Source organism: Pyrus communis, chromosome 11, assembly GCF_041283825.1.
Source record: "Pyrus communis isolate YQ-2024b chromosome 11, ASM4128382v1, whole genome shotgun sequence".
NCBI lineage: Eukaryota > Viridiplantae > Streptophyta > Magnoliopsida > Rosales > Rosaceae > Pyrus > Pyrus communis.
The window spans coordinates 31262121-31277092 of NC_142575.1; the positions used below are offsets into that span (position 1 = coordinate 31262121).

At 36.3% G+C, this 14972-nt stretch overlaps 3 protein-coding genes across 3 annotated transcripts; 2 read left to right on the forward strand and 1 right to left on the reverse strand.

Moving 5' to 3' along the window:
• Positions 1-871: 871 nt before the first annotated feature.
• On the forward strand, positions 872-3391 carry LOC137741485 (aluminum-activated malate transporter 13-like). Its single transcript, XM_068481191.2, has 6 exons — positions 872-1262; positions 1368-1514; positions 1884-2156; positions 2267-2373; positions 2620-2763; positions 2883-3391. The coding sequence occupies exons 1-6, from the start codon at positions 965-967 to the stop codon at positions 3204-3206; spliced, it is 1293 nt and encodes a 430-aa protein (XP_068337292.2). The 5' UTR covers positions 872-964; the 3' UTR covers positions 3207-3391.
• A 2018-nt stretch (positions 3392-5409) lies between these two features.
• On the forward strand, positions 5410-5940 carry LOC137741819 (antifungal protein ginkbilobin-like protein). The gene has a single exon (XM_068481534.2). The coding sequence runs from the start codon at positions 5471-5473 to the stop codon at positions 5885-5887; it is 417 nt and encodes a 138-aa protein (XP_068337635.1). The 5' UTR covers positions 5410-5470; the 3' UTR covers positions 5888-5940.
• Positions 5941-8887: 2947 nt separating this feature from the next.
• LOC137742199 (protein trichome birefringence-like 10) lies at positions 8888-12556 on the reverse strand. The gene is made up of 4 exons (XM_068481990.2): positions 11775-12556; positions 10374-10763; positions 10027-10185; positions 8888-9784 (listed from the first exon to the last, which is right to left on the reverse strand). Exons 1-4 carry the CDS (start codon positions 12188-12190, stop codon positions 9445-9447), a joined length of 1305 nt encoding a protein of 434 aa, XP_068338091.2. The 5' UTR covers positions 12191-12556; the 3' UTR covers positions 8888-9444.
• Positions 12557-14972: the final 2416 nt, after the last annotated feature.

Here is a 14972-nt window from a genome sequence, read left to right on the forward strand (position 1 = left end):
TTCTTTTTTTTCAACCTAATTTTTCCTTTTTTAAATCTAAGATGTTCCAGATTTTCCGGTTTCTCTATCCTGTTTTACTCATTTTCAGACATTTTTTTAAGAATAATTGGTTCATTATTTCTCCCCTTATTTATGATATCCAATTAATATACTTCATCACAAGATCAGCCACACGTTTTCTGATTCCAACCTAACTTTCTAAGTATTTTACTGTTCAAATGCATATAAGTATAAATTTTATAAATAAAATAATAATATATGCAATGACAGACACTCATGCATAGAAATAATAACTCTGAAATAATACATGAGTTTTTTTCTTTTGTGAAATGAATACATGAATTTTACTGTCAAGTCTACATGTATTCACGATTTGTTGATCAACCCTGCATGATATGGCACTGCAACCATGCATGTCTTTTTTTTCTTTGGTAAAGAACCATGCATATATGTTTGTGAGCTGCGAGCACTAAGCTTGGTGATCAACCACCACAATGAAAATGCGATAATAATTCATTTGGCATTGGCACAATATATATTGCATGTAGAAATATGTTGTTGCCAAAAGACAATTCTCTCCATATATATTATATGCTGAATTGGCATTGCACCTTGCATAGAAGGTACTCTCGTGCCTGCAAGCGTGTTCCACTAAGGTGACTATAATTTTGGCCATAAACATGTGGTAGTAAAGAATTTATAGAGAATCTATTTTTGAGAGAGTCTTCTTAATGTTTCTATTAAATTAAGTGTAAAACCCCTGGTAGCTAGGCCCACTTTAGGTCAATAGGTACCATATATGTTCCCACTTTGGCTACTTTTCATGGGAAAGCCGTGTATATATAAACACGATATCTCCCTTCCAAGTTTCACAACTACAAAGTGAGTGATTTGTATTATTTAGTCTAAAACAAGAAAAAATAAACTAAGAGAATATTTCTATTAATATTTCTTATTAGTGATTATGGGTTCGACCGTGATAACTATTCCGGCAGATGTGGAGCTTGATCTTCCCAAAAATATTCAAGACAAAGATGAGAGGCAGAAGTTTTCTATTTTTGGAATTATTTCCAATCCTACACTTAGAGTACTTGATCAGAAAAGCAAGCAAGATATGAGAAAGCTGCTTCACTGCATCAAGGTTGGAGTTGCCCTAGTTTTGGTTTCACTTCTCTATCTTCTCGACCCTCTCTATGAACAAGTTGGAGAGAATGCCATGTGGGCTATCATGACCGTCGTCGTCATTTTTGAGTTCTATGCAGGTTTGCTCTACTTTTCTGGGTTACATTGGAGAGTTTCGCTCTTTTTTATCCAACGAAAAAAAATTCATTAAGTTATTGTGTATGGTAACATTTTTTTGTTTTCAGGTGCTACACTTAGTAAGGGCTTAAACCGTGGAATGGGTACAATTTTAGGAGGTGTATTGGGGTGTTCAGCTGCAACTTTTGCTCAAGAAGTTGGTGGAATGGGCAAGGGCAACGCCGTAATGATCGGCTGTTGGGTGTTTGTCATGGGTAAGATATATAATGTTAGGCCATCCATTAATTTTGATCTTTCAAGAGTCATGCTCATATATAATTTCGTAAAGAACTTTTATAATGCATATATAGTCTAATATTGTACAAAGTTGGTCCCAGAGAATTTGGAACTTCCATCCCTATAAGTCTAGAAGATTATGGCGCATTATCAACGTGCCGTGCATTATGCGGATTTGAATGGTTGATGATGAATTGTGATCAAATACTACATACACATACATACATATATATTAGAAATTTTGGACAAAATGAACAAAAATTTTATTGAATAAGAAAAATGAAAGAATGAGAGCAAAAAAAGATAAACTGTTTACTAAGTAAATCTTACATTATATTATATTTCAGGTGCAATATCGACATATTTTAGATTAGTGCCTAGCATCAAGAAAAGATACGACTATGGAGTCCTGATCTTCATCTTAACCTTCAACTTAGTAATTGTATCGGGTTTACGTGCCGGTAAAGTGTTGGAAATAGCTCGTGATCGTCTTTCAACAATCGCAATGGGATTTGCAGTATGCATATTCGTAAGCTTGCTAGTCTTCCCAACATGGACTAGTGATGAACTTCATGACTCTACAGCTCATAAATTTCAACTCCTTGCTGACTCAATTGAAGGTAATAATTAAAGCATGCACTAAGTTGTGTTAGTGATTAAAGTAAACGCATGACCCATCTAATTAAGTGAATAGTTAACCATCTTAATTTGTTGAATGATTGATTTGCAGGATGCTTAGAGAATTACTTCAGATTGGACAAGGAAAATATGAAGGATGATTCCATTTCTAGTAGTTGCAAGTCGGTATTGAACTCCAAGTCAAAGGATGAGACACTGGTATATATAATACTTCCATACACATTTTAGCGAGAACAATATTGTTATTTGTGCAGCATATAGTTATTGACGGTCTCTCTACTAATGGAATAATATAACTCACATGTATGTAATTCACTTCTTATTAAAAAAAATTAAAAAAAAAAAAAGTAGTTCATCAAATATGATACGAATAACACTATCCTTGTTAAATTTATAAACAAAAACATGAGCTCACGGTGTTCTATAATTAATTATGTATGACAGGCAAATTTTGCGAAATGGGAACCATGGCATGGAAAGTTTGGTCTCAAGTACCCATGGACAAAATACCTACAAGTTGGAGAGCTTCTTCGAGAGTTAGCTACCATTGTCATTTCCCTCAAAGGTTGTCTTCAATCTCCTAGACAGGTACACATGTACATATGTACATATATAACATGCACACTTGGCCTTTGCTTGAATTAATTTTGGTTCATCTTCTTTCCAAGAAAAATTCTTAAGCTGGTTCAAATTATGTGTGATTTTAGCCGTCGTGGAGTCTGAGGCAGTCTATCGAAGAGCCTAGTGAAGCTGTAGGATTGACACTTGCTTGGAGCCTAAGAGAGCTTGGAGAGAGCCTTGTGAAGATGAGAAGATGCAACCGGGAGGCTGTGATAATTCCCAAATTGAAGTCAATGAGACTAGAACTGAGCTCGATTGTTTCTCCTTCAAAGTTTGGACCAATAGAGAATGTTGATGGACTTGCAATTGCAAGCTTTGTCTTCTTGTTGACAGAGATGATTGAAAAGTTGGAAGAATTGGCGAAGGAGATTGAAGAACTTGGAGAGCTTGCTGGTTTTCATGCTAAATAGCTATAGCTATGCCTATATATAGACTTTAATATTCTTAACTATGGTGCATAAACATTTTCCCATTTTTGGCCTACAAAACTCCACGTATGTTCTGAAATTATGGGAGTTTGGAGAGGATGCGTAGCTAGCTAGATGTATGGTATATATTAATTAACCGAGTAACTGAAACTATGATTACTTTATCATATGATGTGATCTTATGCATGCGTATTGTTAGGACCGGCCTTGAGAATTTAGGAGCTCTATGTGAGCCTTCGAAGTAGGGCCCTAAAGTTCGTTGATCTCCGGTTTTTTGTACATTGATATGTATAAAAAAGAATTTGCTAAATACATAAAAAATTCTATTTCCACATTAAATATCATTAAAAATTAATATCAAAAGAAGATAAATATAAAAACATTACTTAAACATTACACTCTCAAATTTTTAGACACAAATGTATTAAATGTTTGCAGTCAATAGTCTAAGATTGAGAGTGAAGAACAATAAAACTTGATGAACAAGAGAATAAAGAACAATAAAACTTGATCGACGAGTATAATAAATTCAACAATGCCAATTGTTTCTTTTGTGTGTGTGTGTGTGTGTGTGTGTGTGTGTTTTTTTTTTCCTTCTAAAATCAACATCACACTAACGAATTGAATATTAAAATAATCCATTAAATAAAAATTTATTGAAAAGAAAAATATAAATTTAAAGTTTTGATTACCTTAAAGTACAATCTTCAAAATCATGTGATAGTTGGTTTAAACATTCAATAGAAATAGAGAGATTGGGAAGTTGAAAGAAAAAAATATTGCAAAAGGACTTGAGTTTTATAACTTTATATGCATTTAAACAGATGAGGTTAGGAGTAAATTTGAAAAACAAGAAAAAACTAGTGACTAAAAAGGCAGCTATGTTTTTCGAACTCAACACCCCAAAGAAAAAGGAAGCCAAACATTTCCACTACACCAACAAATGAATTATGATATTTTTTTTTCTTCTGTATTTATATGTTAATTATAGGATATAAAAAAAATTGAGGACCCCTCCAAAGTGGGGGCCCTAGGCAGGCATCTACTTGGGCTACACTTAGGGCCAGCCCTACATGTGTGGGAAAGACAATGAATTTAGATTCGGACATTTGTGCCTAACTTAGGACTTGACAAATTTTTATACGGCAACACACTTATAAGGGGTGAAATTGTTGGAACCCATATATTATCAGGTTATATCGAGTGTAGTGAAGTAAAGGTGCTTATTTGTCAACTTTTTCTGTTATCATCCTAAAAATACAAATTTGCCTTGCCTAAAGTTGTTAAAGCTAGTATGCTTAAGCCCTGGATTTATCCAGTGTAAAATTTCACACCTTATGAATGTGTTCCCGTGTAAACAGCTGCTCCCATATAAAATTTTCTCCTAACTTAGATTTGATCATCACACCATAGCAAAATATATACAAAATAGATCAATAGGTTTGGCCTTAATCTCTACCAAGGTCCCTTCACAAAGCTGCAGGCCAAATAAGATAAAGGACCTTTGTCAGAAGTCATTTGACATAGTTGTCAGATCTGCCAAAACTTTGTCAGATAGATCAATAGGTTTGGCCTTAATCTCTACCAAGGTCCCTTCACAAAGCTGCAGGCCAAATAAGATAAAGGACCTTTGTCAGAAGCCATTTGACATAGTTGTCAGAGGCACAAAAGGATCTTTATTTGTGCTTATCTTTTTGAGCACCACATATTTTATTGTGCTCCTTGATCAAAGGGCACGTCCATAGAGGGTGTAAATACCATTTTAGTCACTGCATTGTTACTATTGGTCTATGAGCACATTATCTGTTGGTGCTCTTTGACCTCAAAGGGCACAAATAATTTATTGCGCACATTGTCCATATTTTTTTGTAGTGATAGGATGGAGTGGTCATCATCCTATGTATCTTATTTGGCCTGCAGCTTTGTGAAGGGACCTTGGCAGAGATTAAGGCCAAACCCATTGATCTATGTTGTATATATTTTGGATCACCAGCTCAGGTCTTAAATAATATCATGATAATTTCTGTTAAAAGAAGACAAATGTATAAGCCATTGGAATAGGATAATCAACATAAGACCATTCAAGTAAGACAAATAAAAGTATAAAATTAAGGATGCCGACGGAGAAACATACATAATTATAGTGCTCATGATTAAGATAAACCATAAAAAAGAGAATCCAAAGTTAAAAAGCTTCAACTCTGATAAGATCAGGAGACATCACAACAACAAGAAACAGAGAAAAAATGGGCATTCATCTCATGAAAATTGCAGTAACCCTAACCCTAATCGGATTCGCAGGGTTTTTCTTCTGCAGTGTGGTAAGATGCACTCCAGACACAAACGTGACAAACGTTCTATGCAACGGAGGGTTGTACACAGCTGGTGATCCTTTTGCTGTAAGCCTAGCCTATGTTCTTCAAGAATTGGAAACTGCCGCACCAGCTCACAAGAACTATGATTACTACAACATATCTCCTTACCCTAATGCGTTTGCGTACGGCCATGCTTCTTGTGGCAAAAACATCACAGCCCCAGATTGCACTACTTGTCTTGGTGCTGCAAAAACAGACATGTCAGTGACGTGTCAAAATGCGATAGGCGGTCGTGCAGTTCTGGTTGATTGTGCAGTAAGGTATGAGCAATACCCATTTACTGACTGATCAGCCTCCACCCATTAGCTATAGTTTGATTTCCACTAGTTACTAAATGTTGCTGCTGCAATAACATTATATAATTTCAGTGTACTAAAAATCTTCCTTTCGTGAAGCATTATGGGATAGCTAGCTTTTCATGGTTCAGTCTTCACCTTTTGGAGATTTCAATTCTGCGTTTGTGGTTGTTGCACATGAATGCGCTGATTGGTAGAGTTCTACACATCAACGCACCATTTTTTAGTTCTTTTTTAGGCACATTTATTTCATCAAGAAACCAGAAATGAGATCGGCACTTGCACATGTCTTAGTAGCAGGGTCTAGAATATAGCCAGAACGGATTTTCTGTTGGAATTTTATGGGGCGTTTCAAAATACAAACCATGCCCATTGTGACAATTCATTTTCCTTCAAATCCATTTTTTTTTTTTTTTTTTTTTGTCGAATGATAGATTTGTTAGATTAGATGATAAATTAGAAAGTCAACGCGATTCGTTAGATGTTAAATTAGAAAGTCGACGGGACTCGAACCCACGTCATAGTACAAGAGCAATACTCATCTTCACCACTGTGTTAAAGGGTCACTTGCCTTCAAATAACGTTGGCATTATTACTCATAATTTCAGAAGAATTGGGACGTTGCGCACTTTTGCAACCTTTTTCCTCTTTATTTGATTATTAATATGACAGTTATTTCTTTAATTCTCCAACGTTATATACATAGTAAATAACCAACGTTGATCCAACGTGTGCCTATATACATCTTTTCTTTCCTATGAACCTTACGGATTTGAAAGGAACTTAACAGATTTGACATTTTCTTTCCTACAAACCTCACCAATTTGGAATAATAGTAAAAGGTTAGGGGGGCGGCGTGCAAGAGGCAGAGGCGGAGTGCTGAGAGAGGAGGGTGAGTAGTGTAGGAAAAGAGAGATGAGAATGAGATAGAGTATGAGCATGGCTCCCAATTACTTCAATTGTCTCTACAATGACTCTTTCTTCAACGGTCTCCTATGCGCATACTTGCAGATAAGTACTAGTGGAGCTCATAACATAACCAAAACAGAGTTCCGTCGGCATGCCATCAAACTCTGCCTACTTGCATCCCCAAATCATGGCATGCCTTCTCTAGCTTCAGTGTCTGGCAATCATAAATTTGCTGCAAAGAGTTCCCCTTACCTGTGTTAGCCCTGCGAATCTGTCACCACGACTCCAACAACAACAACAACAAGGCCTTATATCATTAAGTGGGGTTGGCCATATGAATCCTAGAACGCTATTGGGCTTGGTTTTGCGCCATGTCTTCTGTTAGATCCAAGTAGTCCAAATATTTTCTTAAAGTCTCTTTCCAAGTCTTCCTAGGTCTTTCTCTATGTCTTTGACCCTAGGCCTCTATCTCGTACTCACATCTTCTAACCGGAACATTTGTAGGTCTTCGTTTGACATGTTCAAACCACCTTTCCAATTATCTCTCATCTTATCTTCAATTTCGACTACTCCTAATTTGCCTCGTATATCCTCATTCCTAATCTTGTCATTTCTCGTGTGCCCACACATCCAACGAAACATTCTCATCTCCACTACATTCATTTTGGGTACGTGTTGATACTTCACCGCCCAACATTCCATACCATAAAGCATTGCTGACCTTATTGCCATCCTATAAAATTTTCCCTTGATCTTCAGTGTCATATGACGGTCGCACAACACACCCGATGCACTCTTCCATTTCATCCATCCAACTTGTAGCCTATGATTGAGGTCTCCATCTAATTCTCTGTTCTTTTGTAAGATAGATCCAAGATAGCGAAAGGGTTAGCTCTTTGGTACTTTTTGATCTTCAATCCTCACTCTTAACTCATTTGCACCTTTGTTCCCATTGAATATGCGCTCCATATACTATGTCTTTGACCTACTTGGGCGAAGTCCTTTAGATTCCAACACTTCCCGCCAAAGGTTGAGCTTCGCACTTACTCCCTCATGAGTTTTATCTATCAATACTATATCATATGCGAAAAGCATACACCAAGCGATATCATATTGAATATGTCTCGTTAACTCATCCATTACCAAGGCAAAAAGTAAGGACTTAAAGATGAGGCTTGGTGTAACCCTACAGTTATAGGCAAACTTTCGGTTTGTCCTTCATGAGTTCTTACAGCAGTTTTTGCTCCATCATATATATCTTTTATAGCTTGAATAAATGCTCCTCGTACTCCTTTCTTCTCTAAAATCCTCCAAAGAATCTCTCTTGGGACTCTATCATACGCTTTTTCCAAATCCATAAATGTCATGTGCAAATCCTTTTTCATATCTCTAAATCTTTCCGTTGATCTTTGTAAGAAATAGATTGCCTCCACGGTTGAGTGTCCTGGTATGAATCCGAATCGATTGTCTGAGACCCTATCACCACGACTCGAAGGTCCAAAATTTCAAATCATTTCACCCTCCTTTCTCATGTTCCTCTTGTTAAGAACAATCCCTCCAATTCTCGAGCAGATCATGGTTGAACAAAATGTTCCGTCAAATTTCCCTCCGCAGCCCTTTCGGTGATTATCATGCTAGCGTACTCAGGAAGCTGCACGATGGACTCGTGTTCAAGGAAGAGCGCATAGAGAAGCTCGTTCCATGAATCGGGGACACCCGGTAGGCACCAGTGGCTTCAGTCTGGGACTCTTGATGGTGGATAGAGGCTGGTTTGTTGTCAAATAGGTTCATGTTCATATTCATCTTCACCTCATCTCCTTCTTGGAAGTATCAACCCCTAAGAGAGAATGCAAGTCCAAAGATCAATCATCCTATAGGTTATGGGCATAATGTACTCTCCACATGAAAACCTTAAGAATTTTATTAAAATTTCATCGCTAGTCACGAGCTTCGCCAGAAAGCGTCTTTTTTACTCCAAAAGCATTTTAAGTGTTTCCACCAAACCTGACTAAAAACGGAAGCGTTTTAATCATAGTCAAAATAAAATCCCTTTCATCAACTTTGGATATTATGAGCAACTTCATTTTCTGTTTAAGAACTAAAATGAGAGCTGTAAATTTCAAAAATTTTGCTGTAAACTTGTGTGATTACATTCTGTGAATATAAGTAAAACCATGTGTACATGTATAACTAGTATCACGCTTGCCTCATCATCTCTTTCTACTTGCATCTCACGAGTTTAGCGTGCTCCGTAAATCAACTTCCGTCCTTCGGGTCCAGAGATGACGCATCTACTGCAAACAATTATCCTACAAAAGCATCCAAAGTGACTTGAATTCTTACCGATCAATGAATCCCAGCTTTACATGTTAGCTTAGCAAACATCCAGTAATCTCGTGTTCTAATCTTCCCCTCGTTAAGCAAAACCCATCTAATGCTCAAGAAAAATGAAGATGCTAACAGTACCACCGAACTCTCATTGTTACATGCCAGAGTTCTTCGGTGAATGTGAAAGCAAGAGCGTCAACAAAATGTTCCCGTTTTTTCCACCCTTTTGTGTGCTGAAGTCCTTATGTGATCATCATCGCAGGAAGTTTTTAATACTGCTCACAATGTAAATTCCGAAGATTTGGTTGAGTTTCATGCGCAACTGGATTCCCGTTTAAGGAAGAGTGCATACAGTAGCTCGTTCCATGAATCAGGCACACCTGGGAGGCACCAGTGGCTGCAGTCTTGATGGTGGATGGAGGCTGGTCCAGTCTCAGGCCCTAGATAGTATATAGAGGCATGGCCATCTTTTCTCCACAAAGACATGTTCGTCACATTGAGCAAATCCAGTTTCCTAACATGTGACTCATTTGAACGCTCTGATATGAGATCAAAGATAGTCTTGTAAACACTTTCAGATGAATTGGGCGACAAACTTAATCCAGGTAGTTTCTCCAACTGACAACCACCACCAGTATTCCAATCACCACCACTGTTACATCCACATCCTATTGATCAGTGCTCGGTTATGCATATGCGGTAAAAACTAAAAGCAACATTTCCCTAAACACATTAAGTGAAAATGTGTGAACGTTTACGGTATTGCTATATGTTCTGATGCCTAAAGCATATACAAGCAAATGAAAAAACACAGAGAACCCTAAAATGCAAAGTCAAACTGAAAGCAAAAAATGATCTATCAATGAGACTGGCAACAAAAATGACGGAGCAAACCTGAAATGCACAGGAGCATAAGTTCGAAAGAGGACGTAAGACTTGCTCATGTTCACTTCATTGCCAATCCAATCAATCACAGTATCTAACGATCTACGAAATGCTGTTTCGACAGTCATATTCATCTTCACCTCCTTCCCTTCTTGGAAGTAGCAACCACTGACAAGTCATGAAATTCCAAAGATCAGACATGATCCCAAATTATTAAATGTTCTTTAAAACACAAATCCGTCGTAAGCTTTCTACCTCATAGAGTTTGTGTGAAAAGTTTGCATAGGCTATCAATAAGAACTAGTATATAATGAAAACTAACAAAAAAGTTGTAGGAGAAAGTATGCAGGATTTACTCTCGTATGGTCTTCTCATAATTCCACCAATGCCCCGCATTGAGAATCAGCACATCCGCATCTCTCCACCGCCTGGAAGTCCTTTCCAGTTGATCCACCCTTAAGGTCATCTTCACGTTTTCTGGAGCGCCAGCAGGAGGGTGGCCCTGAAAGACTAAAAATGGTGCTCTGTAGTATTCCACAGTGCAGTTGAAGTCCTCAAACTTGAATACCAAGAACCCCGAATGCTTTGTGATTGGACTCCCATTCACTTCATAGATTGAAGTCTTGTTAGTAACTGCAGAGGAAAGCATGCAGAGAAGAGACTCCCATTGGTTCCTTCCAATTGAGTCACCAACAAATACAACACGCCGGTTCCGAAGCTTGTCCAACATCTTCCCTGCATCGAATCTGTTCTTAAGACAAGAGAGAAACCGAACATAAGATCTTTTCCAATCTAATTTGTTAGAAGAGCATTACAGAAAAGCATTAAAAACCCCTTGGTTTGAAGAACCAAGAGGTTGATCATAGTAAGAAACCATTAGTACAGATCATAGTAAGAAACCAAGAGGTTGATCATTGAAATTGAAGTTGAACCGCAACATTAATGAAACCGAACGGAACAACTACAATGTACTCAGTTAGAGAGTATTCGGTGTACCATCATCATTATCATCATCTTAAATACTAAAGGTCACTCAATTATCGTTGTAGTTATGATTATACTTCGCGATTATAGACGAAAATATCTAATATAATCTTCTGTAATCTTTTTCGACTCACTCGAATTGTAATCAGATGAAAACAAAACCTCCAAATTGGAAAAGCATAAAATGAAACCAGATGACAAAACAAAAGGGAAAACAGAGAACTTACTCACAACTTGAACAGTTTGAACACTGAAAAAGTTGACAAAGCCGAAGGGCAATAATGGTTCACGGGTGAGCAGCTAGTAAACAAAAGAGGCACACCCACCAACCTCCACAAAAAATCAAATTCATTCACACAGAAAATAACAAGAAAGTCAATTGAGAATGGAACCAATCCAAGTTCGAATCACCTCCGCGTGGTTTGGATTAATTAGAATATCGCTCGATTAAAAGAAATTAACAAAAAATAAACAGGGAACCAACCCAAAATTCCAAATTAGTAATAGACAAATGAATAAATTAAATTCCAGTTACTGATAAAATTTATCTGTTCACCAAATCAATGAACTAAATTCCAATTAGGCTGCTGATAAATCCAGGAAGCTTCTACGAGCACTGAACCTTTAATCTAAACATCACCAAAACCAACATAGACATGACACTTAAATCAATTTTCTTTCTTTATCTTCCAACAACGCGATATTCTAAACTACTCTGATATCAGATAAGGCGATTCGGACACGGTTAAAGAAACAGAATGGTAAAGTAGTACCTGGGCAAGGTGCAATCTTTGGGCTGCCAACGCCACTTGGTGTAGAAATTATCAGGCCTGCCATTCTCAGAACATCTGAACCCTTCATCTAAAAAGCTACAGTTCTGTGACTCGTACAACGGATAGCTCTCATCCCAAACCCAATTCCCTTCAAACACATCACACCCGTCAGCGCCTTCCTCAAGAAATCCAAACCGTCCATTCACTTTTGATGGCAGTCCCAAAATCCCACTGAAAACTGTACGGTAATCCAAGTAGGAGAAGCAGGTGACGAAGAGAAGAGCGACCAGGAAGAACCCAAGAATTCCCAGAAAAGGTTCCAGAGGGTTGGAGCGTTTGAGTTTCTTTAAGAAGTCCAATTGAGTCACTGTGTTTTCCTCTGTTTGGTGCGGAGGCGTCGGATTGTTATCCGCCATTTCTGTGCAAAATGGAGCATTGAGAGTTCGTGGGCGTGGTGGGGGTTGGAGAAATGGTCCAATAAGAAAAGGGGTTTTGAAAAGATGGGAGCTTTAGACTTCTAGAGAGAGAAAGGAAGAAGAAGTGGGGTCTGAAAGAGAGGAGGAGAGAGAAACTGAGAAGGTATGCATTAGTGGCTGAAGGAAGACATTTTTCGAATTGGCTTTTCTTCTGATATCACATCAAAGTTAATATTTTGAGTTTATTGCAGGAAGAATGGGAGGGTTGAAGCGTTTGAAATGGCGGCGGTGGTTTTTTACCGGTTGGTTTAGAGAGAGAAAGAAATGGGTAGTTTCAGAAATTCAGATTCTTGGTAACGGTAGTGGGAAACTTCTTAAAATGTCATAAGAATTTATTTTTATTTTTTTAATTTATTATATAAATTGAAATTTTAAGCGATTTGTTATATTAACGTTGTGACACTGATTCATTAACTCACTTTAATTTTGTTAAATCTTTCATTTAAAGTAAGTAATGATGTTTTGTTCAAAAAAAAAAAAAAAAAGTAATGACGTATGTTTATGGTTATTTTAGATATTTCAACACCTCATTACTCTGTTAAGCTCAAAATTAATTTGTCGTATCATCCTATTATATTTTATTATCTCTGAAAATTATGGAATTTGATGGAAATCAGTTGAAAATGTTGTGCATTTAAACAAGATTTTCTCATAACTTAGTGCCTTTGATTTTGAACACGATCAGGCAATGGACATATTTTTATAAGGTACCAATGAAATGAAAAAGATGGCCATGATTGTTGACGTTTTCTATGGACATAATTGATTATGTTGAATTTTCAAAGTTTACAATTAGCCACAACTTTATATTACTAAGTCTAGTATACTTTTTATTAGTTCACTGTAAGCTTTTTAAACGAACACGACATGTTTTTTTAATTAGCTAAAATTTAAGAGTTTGTACTAAAGAGGAGTAAATTACTTGTGCAAAGAAGGTCAAAAGTTCGAAATAACCTTAAATACAAATCATGTACGAGACACATGATGTATTTTAGATAAAAAATTAAAGAGTATCAGGATGATGATAAATTATTAATTTCGAAAAATCAATAGGATAAAATTGTTTAAAATTTTAATTCATCAGAAATTAAAAGATAATTTAGCTGTGGAGGTCACGTTTAGACATGAATGGAGACTTTTCATTCATGTGACTGTGATTCTCTTAATGTCTAGGCATCCTTCTACTTTATCAATAATAGTGAATGGACCTGTCTTTCTCAAAAATTGACAAACAAGGACAATGATGACAAATTAGGACACTCACAAATTAAAATGACAATTTGAAAAAGAAATAAAATGACAATTTGATTGAAAGAATCATTAAAAAAATAAATAGTAGGCAAGAACGGATTAAGGTTCACTTCGGATCTTACTATCTGGATCTTAAGGACTAAACAATTTTGGCCACTCAAATTGAATTCGACGATCCTTATTAACTCATTTCACTGATCCACCTTACATAAACTAAGAAATCTAATTTTTCTTTCACACAAACCAATGGCTTGAATTTCTTAGTCTTAGGCCAGGACACGAGAGGATCCAAATTTGATGGGAACAAAGCTGAACACAAAAGAAAGATATGTGGCATTGAAGGATCTGAGTGAGATTGACAAAATAGTTTATTTGCTCTAATGCCCCCACATTTTTTTTAATTGGGGCCAAACCAAATAATTAAAGTATGCTTGGCAAAAAAAATAATTAAATTATGCAGTTGCTTGACCACCTAGAATGTAGGCATGCATACTAATTTATGAGCACTTCTAGTATTATTCCTTGACTATAAATAAAATACATACTTTACATTCCTTTCTTAAAATGAAAACAAGAATTTGATTATAATATGCACAAATTCAACAGGTTACAAATTCACTACTGAGTTCTATAATTTAGTGTTACTTTTTCATGTAAAATGATAAACACATAGAGATTTGAGGGTTGGAACGAGTGTATAATAAGAATTCTTGGGGATTTCTGATTGGTGTTGAGTTAAGGTTTATGGATCGCCGGGAGTTTAGATCCATAATAGACATATATAAATTATTGTACGTCAATTAACATCAAAAGTGTTGGTTTCAGAAGATGAAATGTCTAATATTCCTTCACCTGAAGAACTAATTGAATTGCTACGAGCTGAACAAACGTTTTCTTTCTTATCCACTCATATTTAATCTTATTCGGTTTGTTTTTAATTACTCAACTCGATAACCCGAATTAAAGATGGGCATATGAACAAAAGACTAAAACATAAGTGTAAACTAAGCTCCGTTTTTTTATTTATAAGTGCAAGGTTTTAAGTTCAACTTACACAAACACGAATTTAATGGTATTACAATTACAAGAGCATTCTATAATTTAACCAAAGTCCCGGTAGAGATTACGTAGGGTTTGTTTGAAATTATCTCACAATAAATACAGTTACTAAGGAATGCTAAGGGGCTCTCCAAAAAAAATAGACTCTTCATTAATTATTTGTTATTTCATAATTTAATGTTAATTTTTACATCAATATTAAAATATTATGAAAATAAAATACGAGAGACGTGACATTGACATGACAGCCGTCGCATGTGGCGCTGATCGGGGGAATAAAAAAAGGAATATATTTATGACCTGTCCAACCATGGAGACAGCTTCTATCGCAACACGTGTTATTGCACTTAGTTATTAATTAATTATTTAATGGACTCCATTTTCTTGATAATAATTGAACAGCACTTCCCCC

Coding starts and splice junctions, on each gene's coding strand:
- LOC137742199 (XM_068481990.2), bottom strand. CDS start 12,190: ATGGCGGATAACAATCCGACGCCTCCGCACCAAACAGAGGAAAACACA. Junction 10,764..11,774: donor AAAGATTGCACCTTGCCCAG/GTACTACTTTAC, acceptor TCTTAAGAACAG/ATTCGATGCAGGGAAGATGT. Junction 10,186..10,373: donor TATGAGAAGACCATACGAGA/GTAAATCCTGCA, acceptor ATGACTTGTCAG/TGGTTGCTACTTCCAAGAAG.
- LOC137741819 (XM_068481534.2), top strand. CDS start 5,471: ATGGGCATTCATCTCATGAAAATTGCAGTAACCCTAACCCTAATCGGA.
- LOC137741485 (XM_068481191.2), top strand. CDS start 965: ATGGGTTCGACCGTGATAACTATTCCGGCAGATGTGGAGCTTGATCTT. Junction 1,263..1,367: donor CATTTTTGAGTTCTATGCAG/GTTTGCTCTACT, acceptor TTTTGTTTTCAG/GTGCTACACTTAGTAAGGGC. Junction 2,157..2,266: donor CCTTGCTGACTCAATTGAAG/GTAATAATTAAA, acceptor ATTGATTTGCAG/GATGCTTAGAGAATTACTTC.